The 15,566-nt window shown below is 38.1% G+C and overlaps 1 protein-coding gene across 2 annotated transcripts in view; it reads left to right on the top strand.

Moving 5' to 3' along the window:
• The window catches only part of LOC117416274 (proline-rich protein 5-like), a 47,319-nt gene that overhangs the window by 4,870 nt on the left and 26,883 nt on the right, over window positions 1-15,566 (top strand). For both annotated transcript variants that reach the window (XM_034027392.3, XM_034027391.3), the window contains exon 2: window positions 10,749-10,862. In XM_034027392.3, the coding sequence (XP_033883283.1) occupies window positions 10,759-10,862 (104 nt within the window). In that variant the 5' untranslated portion in view covers window positions 10,749-10,758. The remainder of the gene's footprint in view (window positions 1-10,748; window positions 10,863-15,566) is intronic.

The raw sequence follows: 15,566 nt of genomic DNA, 5'->3' as shown, positions 1-15,566 counted from the left end.
TCCATTCAATGGGAACCAACCATTAACTAGTCCCTTTTACAAGGTTACTGTTCTTAATGGTTTACCGTATTTCTTATTTCTCATACATTTCTGCTCATGCTTCATCTCTCCAATCATTTTAAACCTAAGTTACCTTGGCAACTCCACTTATGCCAAAGTCATCTCCAGCAAACTGGTCTAACATTATATTTTGACTACAGAGCTACAGCCAGTCGTATTCCTGCTACATGTCACATGGTGCCCTCAATCGAGCACTAGACAAAAGAGGAGAGGAGAGGTCTTCATGTGCTCTAGCCATAGTTAGTGGCTACATTACAAAACCTGACAATGAGTTCAAATATCATCATGTTCATATTTTTATACTGATGATTTGTCAGCTTGAAACATGTTAATCACATTGCATTCCACATACCTGGTAATAGCGAATAGTGTCGAACTGACAAAATCATTCTATACATCTGACCTCCTGTTTTGGACCTCTATGCGTTATATATGTCAAATGTCCAATTATTGTTAACATGTTTGATCACATGTATAAGGCATCATGCATGAATTAACACTTCTCACCGGAATGCATGCCTTATAGATATGATCAGCATTATTTGTTACAAAGAAACATGGAATTAATACGGGTAAGTCAATCCACATGGATTAACAGGGAGCTGAATTCAAAATGAATGACTTCAGAACTCCGAGGCAGCGCAGAAGATATTCAGGTGGTATTCCTGTGGGATTCAGCCGGGATTCATTATGAATTTGCAGACGTTATTTTAAAATGTTACCACATAATTATTTCCTCTCTTGGGGTTTTTAATAATACACAGATATATAAGCATATTTCTATGCCTGGCTATTCCTTGAGCCTGTTAATTTGGCTTCTTTTTTTGATATGCTGCCTCCGGCACTATATCCAGGCTGCCCTAGTTAATTTTGAGAAATTCTCAACACCACCAAATGCACAAGAGGCTTGATGAAATCATAGTGTGTGTCCCTCTGCATTGTGCTAATTGAATTACTGTCTTTTATTAGGCAATGTGCTTCGCTGCCTTATTACATCTAATGAGAAGTCAAGAGCTGGTAAAGAAAAGGCAATATGAGGACACAGGAGTCAAATAGACCACTTTGATTAATGATTCGTCCACTGTACTTGTATCCCTATGCAGCTCAATGAAGATGTTAATTGTAACGTACTGGATAAAGACTGCAAGGGCAGTAGCCAGGAGAGAAATTGATTATTCGGGAATGAAATGTTGCATCTCAGCTGGTCTGTTGCGGGTTAATTAAAAGTTTAGTAGAACACCAGGAAGTTAAGGGGTTGACTGGACCAAGCTGTCCCATGTTGGGATAAGGCACAGCTGGATTTTATCAGAGCAGTTTACAGCACTGAGGAGTGATGCGATTCAGTCCTTTATAAAAGTTTACCACGGTAATTATGCACAATATTTTTGCAGTTTTACCATGGTTTTACAGTGGTTATACTATGCATTTACCATAGTTTACCACAGTTGTCCATGGTTTTTAATATGCTTTACCATACCTCACTATAATTTGCAATGTTTGCCTATGCTTTACCAAACTTTACACTATGCTATACTTTTACTGTGGGGAACTTTTATAAGGGGTGCTGTAAAATGCTCTAAAAATGTGGCTTATCCTGGCAGAGTATACGTTGATCAAATCAACTCCCAAGTCAAGAAGACAAAGTTGTGCTTTCCGCTCCTGGTCTTTGTTCCAACCCTCTTCTATTTAATTGAACCAATTAAACCTCCACCCAGACCCTGAAGTAGTTCATGATCCCATTTTACTTGTTAAACCTGGAGTGGAATGGCCCTCCAGGACCGGGATTGGACAGCCCTGGTTTAGACTATGGTGGGAGTTTCAATTGGAAGGGCTGGTCCTTTGTTTTTAGGATAGTTACTGTAAAGAGTATAGTAAGTAGCCCCACATTACATGTGTATATTTATGATATTTGTAGTCATCTTGGTACCATTCTGAAATACCAGTTATCTTAACTATTGTAATCTTCTTCATCTTTAGATTTGTAGATCATTTTCTGTTTCCGTCGTCACATCCTGGTGACTTTTTAAAACTCACAAGTTTGAAGCACCCCTGTGTGCTCTATAGAGCTCTCTAACATGTCTACTCTCCAAGTGCAGCTGGTACACCAGCGTGTAACCGTTAACCTGTCCCCCTGCAACACTCTGCCCCCAGTGGATGTAAGCAATCAAACCATCACTTTCATATAACAGTTATGGATTGGAGATACAAGAAATGCACATGTTTGTTGAATTATTATTCCTGAAATAGTTCCATATGTTGCATTATAGACTGCTGGGGATCTTACAGCCAATCAGAGCGCACGTTTTAACCAGAATGCCACTTTCAGTTGTTGTTTTCTCCATATCAGCACAGTTGATGTCACTTGATTTAAAAAATCATACCTGAGGCACCTCTCAGAATCTCATTCAAAACAGTGACATCACAATGGGCTATGTAGCTCAGCTACTTAACATTATTATTATTATTATTATTATTATTATTATTATTATTATTATTATTATTATTATTATTATTTATTTCTGTTATTCTCTTCATCAACCTTTTCTGTCTTTTCAATGAAATTGACAATGGATTAAATACAGGTTGGTAATGATCAGAAAACAAGTGCAGCTGGATTTTTAACTTGTGATTTAATAATAAAGGAGTAAATAATATTTGAATGTCTCAATCGTGACTATATTCCATCATACTCAGACATTCAGCGTCCTAACCCTATATTAGGCTCTGATATGCAATGCCCTGTTGTATCCTGGGACACTATCACCCTTCATTTAAATATGCTTTATTTTGCTCTTATCTGCCCCCTATTTTACTGCATTTAATCCTGTACCTCAGAATATTGTAATCTCCCAAGTGTTTAATCTGTAGTATTTTGTACTTAATCATATCCTGATGTAACTATCACTACTTAATCATATCCTGATGTAACTTTCACTATTATCTGCTGTATTATTGAATTGTGGTTTGTCACACTTGAGAATTATTGTATTTCTTGTTCTTATTGTATGACTTATATTGTAACACTTGAATGTATTTGTATTTGCTTGCGATTGTAAGTCGCCCTGGATAAGGGCGTCTGCTAAGAAATAAATAATAATAATAATAATAATAATAATGTAGTTCTCAAATATAGCCTGACACTGGGTCATTACCTTTTCCTAACTTGCTCCCTCAGGAGAGTAACTTGTTGCAGATGGAAGTGGTTATATGCCTCCCTTCACAGCATTGAACCAGATTTTTCCTGTTCCATGTTGTATCCATGGCAGGCAGTAGTCCTGTGAGTTGTGTTTTATACAGTTGCAAGCACCTGGCTAACTGGAAGATAACCAGTTAGTTTCAGAGGTAGCAGGTTCATTGCTGCTAGCCATAGCTTTGTTAGAGTTGCAACCCTTTGAATTCAAGTGGGTAGCCTCAAAGAATTGCAGCCTGCATGCAGAATGAACTGCCTCAAAATGAATTATTATTGCAACATTTTCTATTTACAATGATAGGACTGCTGTTAAATAACATAGCAATGAGCTTTCCAGGGTTGGTTTCGTTCCAAGTATTAAAGGGCGTTTTGCCAGCATGGCAATAAAGAAAGTATTAGAGAAGTCTGGCCAGCTGCCACCATGCTGGAGGGATGAGGGGGATTCATCACAAAGGGAGCAATGTTGTCTTTCTAGATATTGCCAGTCTTTATACAGAGTGCAGGGCATGCAGAATTAAGAGCCTCCTAGACTGTTCTCACCATGACTGATTTAAATGTGCTGAACAAGTAAAACACTGTCATCTCTACCACACAATCCTAGCAGCAAACCCAGGCTGCTTTCAGAAATGCCTCTGGCTCTAATATGTTTTGTGATGCAGTATTATTTTTATTTATTTCTTAGCAGACACCCTTATCCAGGGCAACTTACAATTGTTACAAGATATCACATTATTTTTACATACAATTACCCATTTATACAGTTGTTTTTTTGTTTTTTTTTACTGGAGCAATCTAGGTAAAGTACCTTGCTCAAGGGTACAGCAGCAGTGTCCCCCACCTGGGATTGAACCCACAACCCTCCGGTCAAGAGTCCAGAGCCCTAACCACTACTCCACACTGCTGCTTGTAGTTAATAAGCTTTCAAGTCAGTATCATATGGATGCTATGCCTGATTACGTAGTAGTAAGTATACTAGGTACTGTGTTGGCCAATTTATTCCATATTCAATATTTATTGACAGTCTTTTCCATATATAATTAAATTCTGTTTACATACAGCATTATTCACAAATAAATGTCACAGGTCAGACCCGGAAATTGACATTAAAACCTGCAGACCCGCGACAGTCATTGTACAACCTGCAAAATAAAACACACGTAAGATTCGATTTAAATTCAATCTTGGCTGGTTCCCGGTCTTAGCTCAGATTAGTCATTGTCCAAATGTTCCATTCTTTAAATCGTTCCTATGTTTTGAAAGGAGAAACCTCATAATAAACATACACATTTTCCATGGTTAGGGACATGTGCACATGCTAACACTCTTAAATTAAGACAGCTGTAGTCAGTCATGCCATTTCCATATTAAAGAGATTAAAGAGAGGTTCAGATTCCAGTTTCTTGCTTCCTGAAAACAAAGCAGAATGTACTATATACTGATTCACGCAGTCACTGGCTGTTTACAGTGTGATATACCCACCTGGGTTTCATTGTATGTTACTGTATTGTAAACTTTTAATTGGGGCGGTAAATCATGGAAATATTAAAACTAACATCTTAGCCAGAGCTGCTGTCAGCTTTGATACAGAAATGTGCTTCTCATTTGTCCTTCCCTAAGTAATACAGTTTCGTTAAAGCTGCGGGAACACAAATAGTGATAGTCAATGGTGACTTGAAACCTGGTTCCAGGAGACCTAGTTTGAGGCAACTTTGTTGTATCAAACCCCAAGTCTCCCCTGGTGTGCCATGCAGTGGTCTGAAAACTTAGCCCCTTTTACACTGGCATGTTCTACCCGGCTCGCGACCTGGTGTCATGTGGGTCGGCTAAGCGATTTCACGCTACTTTTTGAAAATGCAGGGACTGCCTGGGTGACAGAAGCCGCATGTACGCAATTTCCCGGAAGCAGCTTGTTACAGACGCTTCCATCCAAGCTTGTTGATTAGAGCAAATGTTTCTTCATCCCTGCTGCAGTCTGGCTCTTGGTGCGTCTCAAGCAACAGAAATATAGCTAAAGAGAATAAACAGAAAAGTGAAACCTTCACGCAGGCGTGGCTGTTTATTTCATCGGCTTACGAATGCCCATCATGCATTTTGTCTCGCTCGACCCGGGTCAAAGCGTGTCGACCCACATCCTGAGGTGGGTCGCTGCTGCATATGCTGTTTATTGTGAGTAACACAGATTGGCTGGTCTGACTTCTTTATCTTGTGAAGATTGAAACACTAGTACATGATTGTTTTATAAGGCTATCCTTGGCAAAACGCCAAATTATCTTCATAAATGGCTAATTACCTCTAGTAGTACTCATTTTATTCACCAATCTTCACTTCTTACCTGTTTGTAAAATGAAAGTCAGTAATAGCCTACTATGTGGTAACCTGTATTTTCTTTGATTTGCTGAAGGTCTGCTTCATACCACTGTGAATGATGGTGAATTACACACAGGACGAGCTTGTTAAAGACATGTAAACCATGGATTTTGCTCTGAACCCATGAAGGAATAAGTATTATAGGAATAGTAAATATTTCATTGTAGTTTGTGAATCAGGTTCAGGGAGAGTTTACAGATGTGATTTGCCATACGATCTATGGACAATTTTTGGTGTACAGTATTGCATAAAATATATATATATATATATATATATATATATATATATATATATATATATATATATATATATATATATAAACATTTTTAGATATTTTAGTTAGCATCATGTAATGAATGTGCCTCACCCAGCCTCTTCTGTGAGTTTGTGGGATTGCAGTCCTGGGCAAGGTGTTATCTGTCATTAAACTCCACAAAGAAATCCAGTTTTCCACGGTAGCTCTTGAGGTTTAAGGAAATGTCAGGTTCACGTGACGAATCAGTTGCATTTGCCGGTTTTTTAACATATTTTCATTGTCAGTTTATAGCCTCTGTACTGCAGTAAAAATGTCAGTAGCCCAGGTTGAGAGGAAATTCTCTTCCAATCGACTTTTAAAAAACTCGTGTGTAAGTTAATTGCCATTGATTGGTACTCAGTTGTAAAGGTTAGGAAAGGACAGCTTTTCTTGTTTTGAAATTAACACAGTAATAAATAGGTGTGTTTTGATTTATTTAATACCTGATGTCAAATACTTCTTAAAGGCAACTACTCACAAAATAGGAGCTTTAGCACAGTCCTAGTATTAACATTATTTGGCATACAGTATTCATCTACATCCAACCTCTGGAACTAAATCTAGAAAGAAATGTAAAGCTCTGATAATCACTGAATTATTTGTATTTTGAAGAAATCCATTGTGTACCTTTTAAAAGTTTAATCCTAAGCCCTGAACAACGTCTTTGTCTTGTGCAAAGTAAGCACTCTTGGTGTTAGCATGCATTAAAGCAGGTCTCCGATGGGTGCCACGTGAAGTGTGTGGGTTTCAGAGTGAATTTTCAGCCAGCTTGCTTGTAACCCTTGTGCTTCCAAAAGCAGTAGAGCAGGCTCTGCCATGCAACATGACTACAGGATCTGCTGATTCCTTGGCTGTCATAGGCCCCATGGTGCCCCGGGGCTCAAGCACCCACGGGGTTTAATAAGCAGGTGCTCAGCAGCACCCATCCCACCACAGTTTCGGTTTTATGTGATAAAGGCGATTAATGATCTGTCATGTTAAAAACTATTTCTAAGTAAAACATTAAAGCTCAGCATTAGTGAAGAGCTTCCCTTTCTAATTCTACTGCTTCATTTTCCAGACTTTATTTTCACCTATTTATCCAGCCCCAGCGCTTGCTGTATCACATCCTGTAGCAGAACAAAGACCTGTGAATGAGTTTAATACCAACAGCACAATGCTCTCAAGAGTAGGAACTCCAACAGAGTGCAGTGTTGCAGGGTGGGACAGGTTAACGGTTACACTCTGGTGTACCAGCTGCATTTTGGAGAGGACGTGTTTGAGAGCTCTATTGAGTACACAGGCATGGTTTGAACTTCTGGGCCCCCAGGATGTGGCAGCAGTGTGGAGTAGTGGTTAGGGCTCTGGACTCTTGACCGGAGGGTCGTGGGTTCAATTGTGTGTTCCCAGTTTAAATGACTTCACTGCTGATGTTGGCTGAGATCACAGACTAGTCATCTGTGAATAAAACATCTATTCATTTCACACAGACTCTGCTGGGCCAGACAGAAGACATGACCTTTAATCAGAAGACTCACACAGTTTCACCCAGATAAACCACCCTCTTCAGATGTTTGAATGGTCATTGCACAGAGAACCCTGGAGATACACATCTCATTTCAAAGGGGTCCCGACAGGAGAAGGCAGCAAGAAATAACATTATCAAATCAACTTGGTTTACACTTGGTGGTACAAAAGATTTCTCGGCACGCTGAAAATTCTCACATCCACCAAACTTCACACGTAGTGAATACTGCTTTGCAATTGCACTCAGTCCTTGCTAAAGTTGCTAACATAGGCTCAGTATGGAGCTAAGGTTCCTTTACCGAGCTGAACAGTTTTGATGCTGTGTTGTTGTGAGCGTGGGGGTTTGTTCATTTACAAAACTATTTATCCAAACTAAGCTGAGTCATTAACCTAGAAACCAGTAGGCTCTATTCACTAAGTCCTAAAGATTTGTGAATTTGGCCTTACATCAAACTATTCCTATTTTTGTTGCTATATAAAAATGTTATTTTTTTATTTTATTTTATTCAACAAATCATAGCATGCAGTCATCATAAAGTTACACATTCAGGCCCATGCATGTGAAAAAGTATAATCAAATCACAATATAGCACTCTGCCTTTAATGCACTTTAACTTGCACTTATCTGCTCCCTAGTTTACTGTATTTAATCCTGCACTGAACCCAATCTGTAGTGTCTTGTATTTCACTTGCACTCGTATCTAACCCTGATGTAACTATCAACACTTATCTGCTCTTGAACTGCCCCGATATCAAATCGTACTGTGTTTTGTATTTGCTCTTATTAGGACTGAAGTCATAGTATTTTGTATCTTGCTCTTAATTGTACTGTAAGTCATCCTGGGTAAGGGTATCTGCTAAGAAATAAAACATAATAATAATAATAATAATAATAATAATAATAATAATAATAATAATAATAATAATAATAATAATAATAATAATAATAATAATAATAGTAAAGTTGCACGGGATTGCAGGAACATCTAGATAACAATGGTTTTATTTTGCAATGATTTTTGTAGCCAGATCATTTTTGAAAATGGCCACAAACTCAGAATGAATTCAAGTGGAAAGCCTCAGGAATAGCTGCTAATTCACTGGAATTCAGAGGAATTTGTGGTCATTATTTTACATGTAACCTGAGAGGGGAAATGGCTGATTAAAAAACACCCATATCTCAAAGTTAGGGTGACCAGATTTCAAAAGCTCAGCTCCAAGTCAGATATTAAAATAGTTTTAAACTATACAATGCTTCTGATTTGAATCTAGTGCTTTTATTACTTACTGTTTTCACAACCTCTGGCTGCTGCTCAGCCACTGCACCTTCCTGTTCCTATTCCAGTTCATTTGAGGACAGGACACTGTCATTTTTTGTTTTTTAACTGGATATGATTTTTTTTTTTTTTAATTTAGCCGTTGCCAGTTATTTTTATTATTTTATTATTTTCTCCCAATTTGGAATGGGCAATTATTTTTAAGCTCAGCTCACCCGCTACCACCCCTGCGCTGACTTGGGAGGGCGAAGATGAACACACACTGTCCTCCGAAGCGTGTGCCGTCAGCCGTCCGCTTCTTTACACACTGCGAAGTCACCGTGCAGCCACCCAAGAGCTACAGCATCGGAGGAAAACGCAGCTCTCGGGCAGCTTACAGGCAAGCCCGCAGGCGCCCGGCCAGACTACAGGGGTCGCTGGTGCGCGGTGAGCTGAGGACACCCTGGCCGACCTAAACCCTCTCCCCCCCCCGGGTGACACTCGGCCAATTGTGCGCCGCCCCCTGGGAGCTCCCGTCCATGGTCGGCTGTGGAATAGCCTGGACTCGAACTTGCGACGTCCAGACTATAGAGCGCATCCTGCACTCCACGCGGAGCGCCTTTACTGGATGCGCCACTCGGGAGCCACAACTGGATGTGATTTTATGTTATCTTTTAACTACCCTAAGTTTTGGGGAAAGATGTCGGAACAGCGAGACAATTGATGGGAAAAGGGAACTGTCTGGTCATTAAACTCCACGTAAACAGCATACTTTGCGTTTATGAACTTGTTTTGTGTGTAATTTGCACCAGGAGGTGGTTATATTTTAAACACAGATGATGATACATTTTTCTCATCTAAATATAAAGCAAGTTAATAAACAAACAGAAATGCAGTGTTTTACTACCATGGTGTCCTGTGTGGGCTGTGTATATCCGTGCTGACCATGATCCAGTGCAGGTGTCCAGGCGTATGTGTTTCTTGTAAACAACATATTTTTGGTTTTTGAATCTAGTTTTTTGGGCTTTTTTTGGAATACAATTTATCTAATGTTGTGAGTGAGTAGCTTTGCTGGTCCACGTACAAGGGATTGAACAAGTCTGTTGATAGCTTTTTAATAAGATCAGCTTAAATATATTCATCAGCTTCTTCAGATGAGAAGTGAAAAGTGGAGACTGTTGTGGTCTCAAGCTACTTTATCTTAAAGTGACCTGCTACAAAATGTGCTTCTCCTTCTAGCATCAATTGGCTTTTTTGCTTTTGTACTGTGATATTTTTAATATTGTAAAAATGCTTCCCTTGAACTACAAAGTTCAGAAATAACAAAGAGTTGTTTTTATCTGATTTTGAAGGAAGGTCCTCTGGTAGGACAGTTAGACGAGAGGACAAAAAAAAAAATAAAAGGTCTGTGGTTTCTGTGCAGGTTTTTTATTTTTTTTAGGCACTGGGTAGGCGTACGTGTGTGTGTGCGTGTGCGTATATGTGTGCATGTGTGTGCGTGTGTATGTGTGTGTCACAGAACTGATATTCCAGTAACTACAGAACTTTGGAGTCACATTACGGTAACTACTCAAATGTGTGTGTGTGTGTGTGTCTGTGTGAGTGTGTGTGTGTCTGTGTGAGTGTGTGTCTGAGTGAGTGTGTGTGTGAATGTGTCTGTGTATGTGTGAATGTGTCTGTGTGTGTGTGTGAATGTGTCTGTGTGTGTGTGAATGTGTCTGTGTGTGTGTGATAGTGTGTGTGTGTGTGTGTGAATGTGTCTGTGTGTGTGTGTGAATGTGTCTGTGTGTGTGTGATAGTGTGTGTGTGTGTGTGTGTGTGGTTCATTCTGAGAATAGCTTCGTCTTGCTTCTGCCTCCTGGAGCTGACGTAATGTGTGCAGTGGGTTTTAACAGCTGGTGACACATTAACCCTGCTGCTCATGTGAAATGTCTCTGATCTGTCGTGTGTTGTTCAGAGCAGAGCACGGACTACCTTCTTGTTCCTGGAACGGTACGGCTGGCTGACGCAGAGATTGTCTCTGACGAGTGCCGAAGTGCTTTTCTGTCTTTCTCACTATGAGGACTCTCTACAGGTTGAAGTTAATGACTTCTACCAGCCTCAGCGACCTGAGCAAGAGCGAGAAGGCAGCCTTGGATGAACGGGGGACGCAGCACAGACGGGCCGGGGCCAACGCCACTTGGAACAGGTCAGGATTCTGTAATACTCCCTCTTCGTTATAATAAGCCCTATAAAAAGGAGCCGTGACCCAAGAGCTCTGTACTACTGTGGGAAAAGATGCTTTGTGAGAGCGTGATGCAGAAAACAAACTTATAATGTAAAGATTGTTTGCAGCCATGATCCGCGCGTGGGGAACCGGGATCGTGGCTTAATATCTAATTCGCTGAAAGGATCCGGGATTCGTTTTGGGATTTCTAAAATCCTGTTTTAAAAACTATAGTTATCAGGAGTGTGTCAGCGTTTCACTGCAATCTTTTATTTCTAGCTGTATTTTATTACACTACTGTGTATTAGAAACCTTTCAGTACCATCAGCCAATCAGCTTCCAGCTCTAGCGGGCTTCTATCTGACGGTGGATACCTGCTGCTACATCACAACGTCAACTGTGAATCAAACGTAAAATCAGTCCGCGCAGGTACTGGCTTTTTCATTATGTGCCAATCCGAGCTGATCCGGGTTCTCCTGCATTCCTCCGGAACCCCCATTGAGAGAGTTGAGTGACAAGACTCTGTTTCCATGCAGTGCGAGTTTGCAGCGGATGTTGCCGGTTCTTTCCCAGCAAGCCTTGCAGCTAAGGTCACATTGATTTGTTTGCAAAACCAAAAGGATGGGCGCTATTGCTTTGCTTCCGATAATCCGAACAATTCTTAGGACATGGATATTAAAGCACGGAAAAACCTGCTCGCCCCGGATGTGGATTCAATATTTAAGCACACACGTCACTTGATTGGTCAGTGTTGTGACATACTTCCTCTTCGGGAAAGGGTAAAAAAAAATCTGGGGCAGCTCAGATTGGCAGCCAGTGCGGGTTGGCTGAATTACCACAGAAACGCAATATTAGGGGCAGCAGGGTTCTGAAAGTGTTCTGTGATAGATGAACTAAGATGGATTGTCGATTAAAAGGATGGATCGCAATTTCAGCCTTTTGACGTTTGCAGAAACTTAAAATGTGTAATAGTCTCCTAATTAATGTGGATTTTTGTGTCTTAATTTAATATTACTGCATGCAGTACAAATACAGTGAAATGAGGGTTAGACATTTTATGATGGCGGTATTAAGATCCAACACTGTTTAGGTCATTGAAATGGACCCCAGTGTTTTCTAAGGTAGAAAAAATGACCTTAAAACACAAGGATGATTTCATTTGATTTGACTAAAATAATTTGAGTAAAAAAAAAAAAAGAATCAGGCAAATTGAGTAACCACCACAATTGTTATTTTGGTTTTTCAAATGTTTTATTTAACAGGGACAATTTACAATTTAACAAGTCACAAGATGTATTGTACCCAGACTTAGCTATAAGCTAATTTACATCGGGAGTCATACAAACAGCACATTACAATAAATACAACAAGGTTAATAGATTAGGTCATGTAAACCACAATCCCATATACAGTATTATAATTATAAATATAGCAGCTACCAAGTATCAATACCGTTCTCAGCATAATAAATAGAACTAAAATTCATTTCCTTAATAAATACCCACCCAACCCTTATAATATATTAAAATCATTATCTTAGAGGTATTTAAACTAATCATTTTCATTACAATGCATAATGTATTACAAAGCTATAAACATTACCATTTGTCTTTAACCAAATCTTTAATTATAAAACTGTTATAGTTATAAGAACCTTTTATATCACTCGGTAGTATATTCCAAAACACAGTACCCTTAATTGAGAGAACTATCTGTGCAAACTTAGTACATCGTCTTGGAGCTATGCAATCACCTCTTTAGTTACCCTAGTAATTCTGTCATTACCGTCTGAGCAGAGTTTTAGAAACTCCTTAAATGGTGGGGAAGCTAAATCCTGCAAAGACTTAAACACCAAACATACATGTGAATAATTTATGTAATTATAGTATATAACAGTGATGATATCTTGTCGGCTTTTTATCTAGAATTTTTAGACTTTGTTTGTACAAAGAATTCAGAGGCTTAATTTCAGTCGTCCAAGATTGTGTCCAGACAATTACACAATAGGACAAACGAGATAAAATCATAGAATGCAAATACAACTTAGCAACAGTAACAGATGCGCTTTGTCTAATAAACCTAAAGTTAGCCAAATTGAATTTCACAGTTTTAACATTTTTTTTTTTTAATATGTTTCTTAAAAGAATGTTGCGAGTCCATTATGACACCTAAATATTTTAATTCTGAAACTATACTAATCTTTTCCCCTTTTACAAAAATATCAAACTGATTCTGTATTGTGTTTCACTTTATAGAGAAACACATTCCCACGGCTTTACTCACATTTAAACTTAAGCACAAGTAATCAAGCCACTTTGACACTTCTGCCATAACAGTTGTTAATTTTCTAGCAGCTTCTTAACTAGTTTTGGCGCTTACATATACCACTGTATCATCAGCATACATTTGAATGTTAACTCCAGGAAGATGGTTAATATAAAGACTAAATAATAATGGTCCTAGAATAGACCCCTGAGGGACTCCCGTTGCTCAGTTTCTAAAAGTAGATTGATTATTGCTGACTAACACCCTGTTTTCTATCCAGAAAATAAGATTCCATCCATTTCAAGACCTTGTTAGAGAAATTCAATTTACATAACTTAGAGAGCTATATTCTGATTAACCGTGTCAAAAGCTTTCTTCAAGTCCAGAAATACAGCTCCAACAACACCTTTATCAAGCTGAGATTTTATCCCTTCTAAAAAATAACAATCGGCCATTTCTGTGGAGTGCTTTGCTCTAAATCCAAACTGCATTTGATGTAAAGAAGTATACTGAGCATCACTTATATTTGAGCATCAAAATAAATGTGTCGCTTATATTTGAGCATCAAAAGAAACGTATCACTTATATTTGAGCATCAAAAGAAACATAGCACTTATATTTGGATCAAATTCACTAGATGTGATCGAAAAATGAAAAACTCTGTTTTAGAGCAAGTGACTTTTTATTGTGCCGATTTGACAATATCAAACACATCTTTTGCTCTAGAATTTTGTAAAGAGCCTAAAATTGTATAAACTTTTGTCTCTGTGATTTCAACAATATTAAAAATAGGATGTTCACCATTAACTGGTAAGATATCCAAATCTCTAGTGCCAAATTTCTGCGCCAATTCCTGCACTGAATCTATAAAAAAATTGTTAAAAGCTGCAGCAATAATCTCACTATTGCTTATCAATGTGCCCTGTGTCTTCAGTTCATGCTCCCCTTTTCTTTTAATTAAACTCTTTCCAGTTAGTCGATTAATATTTTTCCAAATTAATTTACTATTCCCTTTTGCCTCATTTATGACATTAATAAAATAGTAAGATTGTGCTTTTCTTAATTCACTTATTACCTTATTTCTTAACCCTATATATATATATATATATATATATATATATATATATATATATATATTTGTCACTACCTCTTCCAGTTTTTAACAATGTCATCAGAGCTATATCCCGTAAAGAATCATTAAACCATGGTAGGTCATTTTTATTGCTGGATTTGGTTTTAATTTTGTATTTTTCAATTTGAGACTGTATTTCTGTCGTGAAATGATCACAACAAATTTCCAAATTATCACATGCCATAGATTCACTTCAATCTGTTTGTTTAAATGCAGTCTCAAAATTAATCAAATTTTTTGGTATTCTAGTTTTTTGCTGCTTCTGCACTAGATTATTAAATCTCCCTTTGTCAATGTTCTTGCGATTAAAGTTATATTATGATCAGAGATTATATGATATTATACAAGATTATGTAATTCGCTCAGGCTTATTGTTAATATTAGATCAATTTGAGTTTTTGTAGAATTTGTAATCCCAGTAGACCCTTTTATCAACTGACAAAAATCTAATTTTTCCATAATTTCTTTTAACTTTTTTTTTTTTTATTTGATTTTTCGATCCAGTTAAAATCACCCATAAGAATGATCTCTTTTCTGGGCTCACACTTTTTAAGCATCTTATGAATTATCATAGAAAGTATTACTTGATGAAGGTGGTCTATACAGTCCAATAATAGTAAATGACATCTGAGGGGATAGTGTTACGTTTATTCCAATACATTCCAGTTCATTACTACAGTTAAACTCTATTTGATTACATTTAAAATGGTCCTTTATATACATTAAACCCGCTCTACTCTACCTTAGTTTCGATCTTTCCTGAAGATCTTATTCCCTGGCACCATGTATGTACCAAGGGAGAAGTTTGTTGTAACCAGGTCTCCGCGAGACATAAATAATCTACTAAAAGTTTTTCCAGTTGTTCACTCTTTGATAGTAGGCTTCTGATATTTTTAAATGTCCACCAAACAGTCTTTTGGTTTTACTTTAGGATCCCACAGCACCTTGGCTTGATTTACCGTCTGAAAGAATCGATATTTACGTTGTTTAGCTACTGCCTGGTTCCTACATTCCCTATATACTTTCCCTTGTTTAAATCCATAACATTCCTCACTTGAGATTCGTCCTTACATTGAATTTGACAATTTTCCCCTTGTGTATCAATAGTAAACAGCTCCTTGACATCATTACTATCCATCTGTCCCCAGGATAAACTACTTGAGTCAATATCCAAATCCGATTGTTCCAAATCACATCACAATTCATCAGCTTTTTTTCCAGCAAACAATCTTTTCTAATAACAGCAGGTATTCAAGCATGAGTAACTACTCAGAGCATTGAAAAAGCTG

Source organism: Acipenser ruthenus, chromosome 7 (genome assembly GCF_902713425.1).
Source record: "Acipenser ruthenus chromosome 7, fAciRut3.2 maternal haplotype, whole genome shotgun sequence".
Lineage (NCBI taxonomy): Eukaryota > Metazoa > Chordata > Actinopteri > Acipenseriformes > Acipenseridae > Acipenser > Acipenser ruthenus.
Note: the sequence above shows the minus strand (reverse complement) of the source record. Positions and strands in the feature narration are given on the sequence as shown.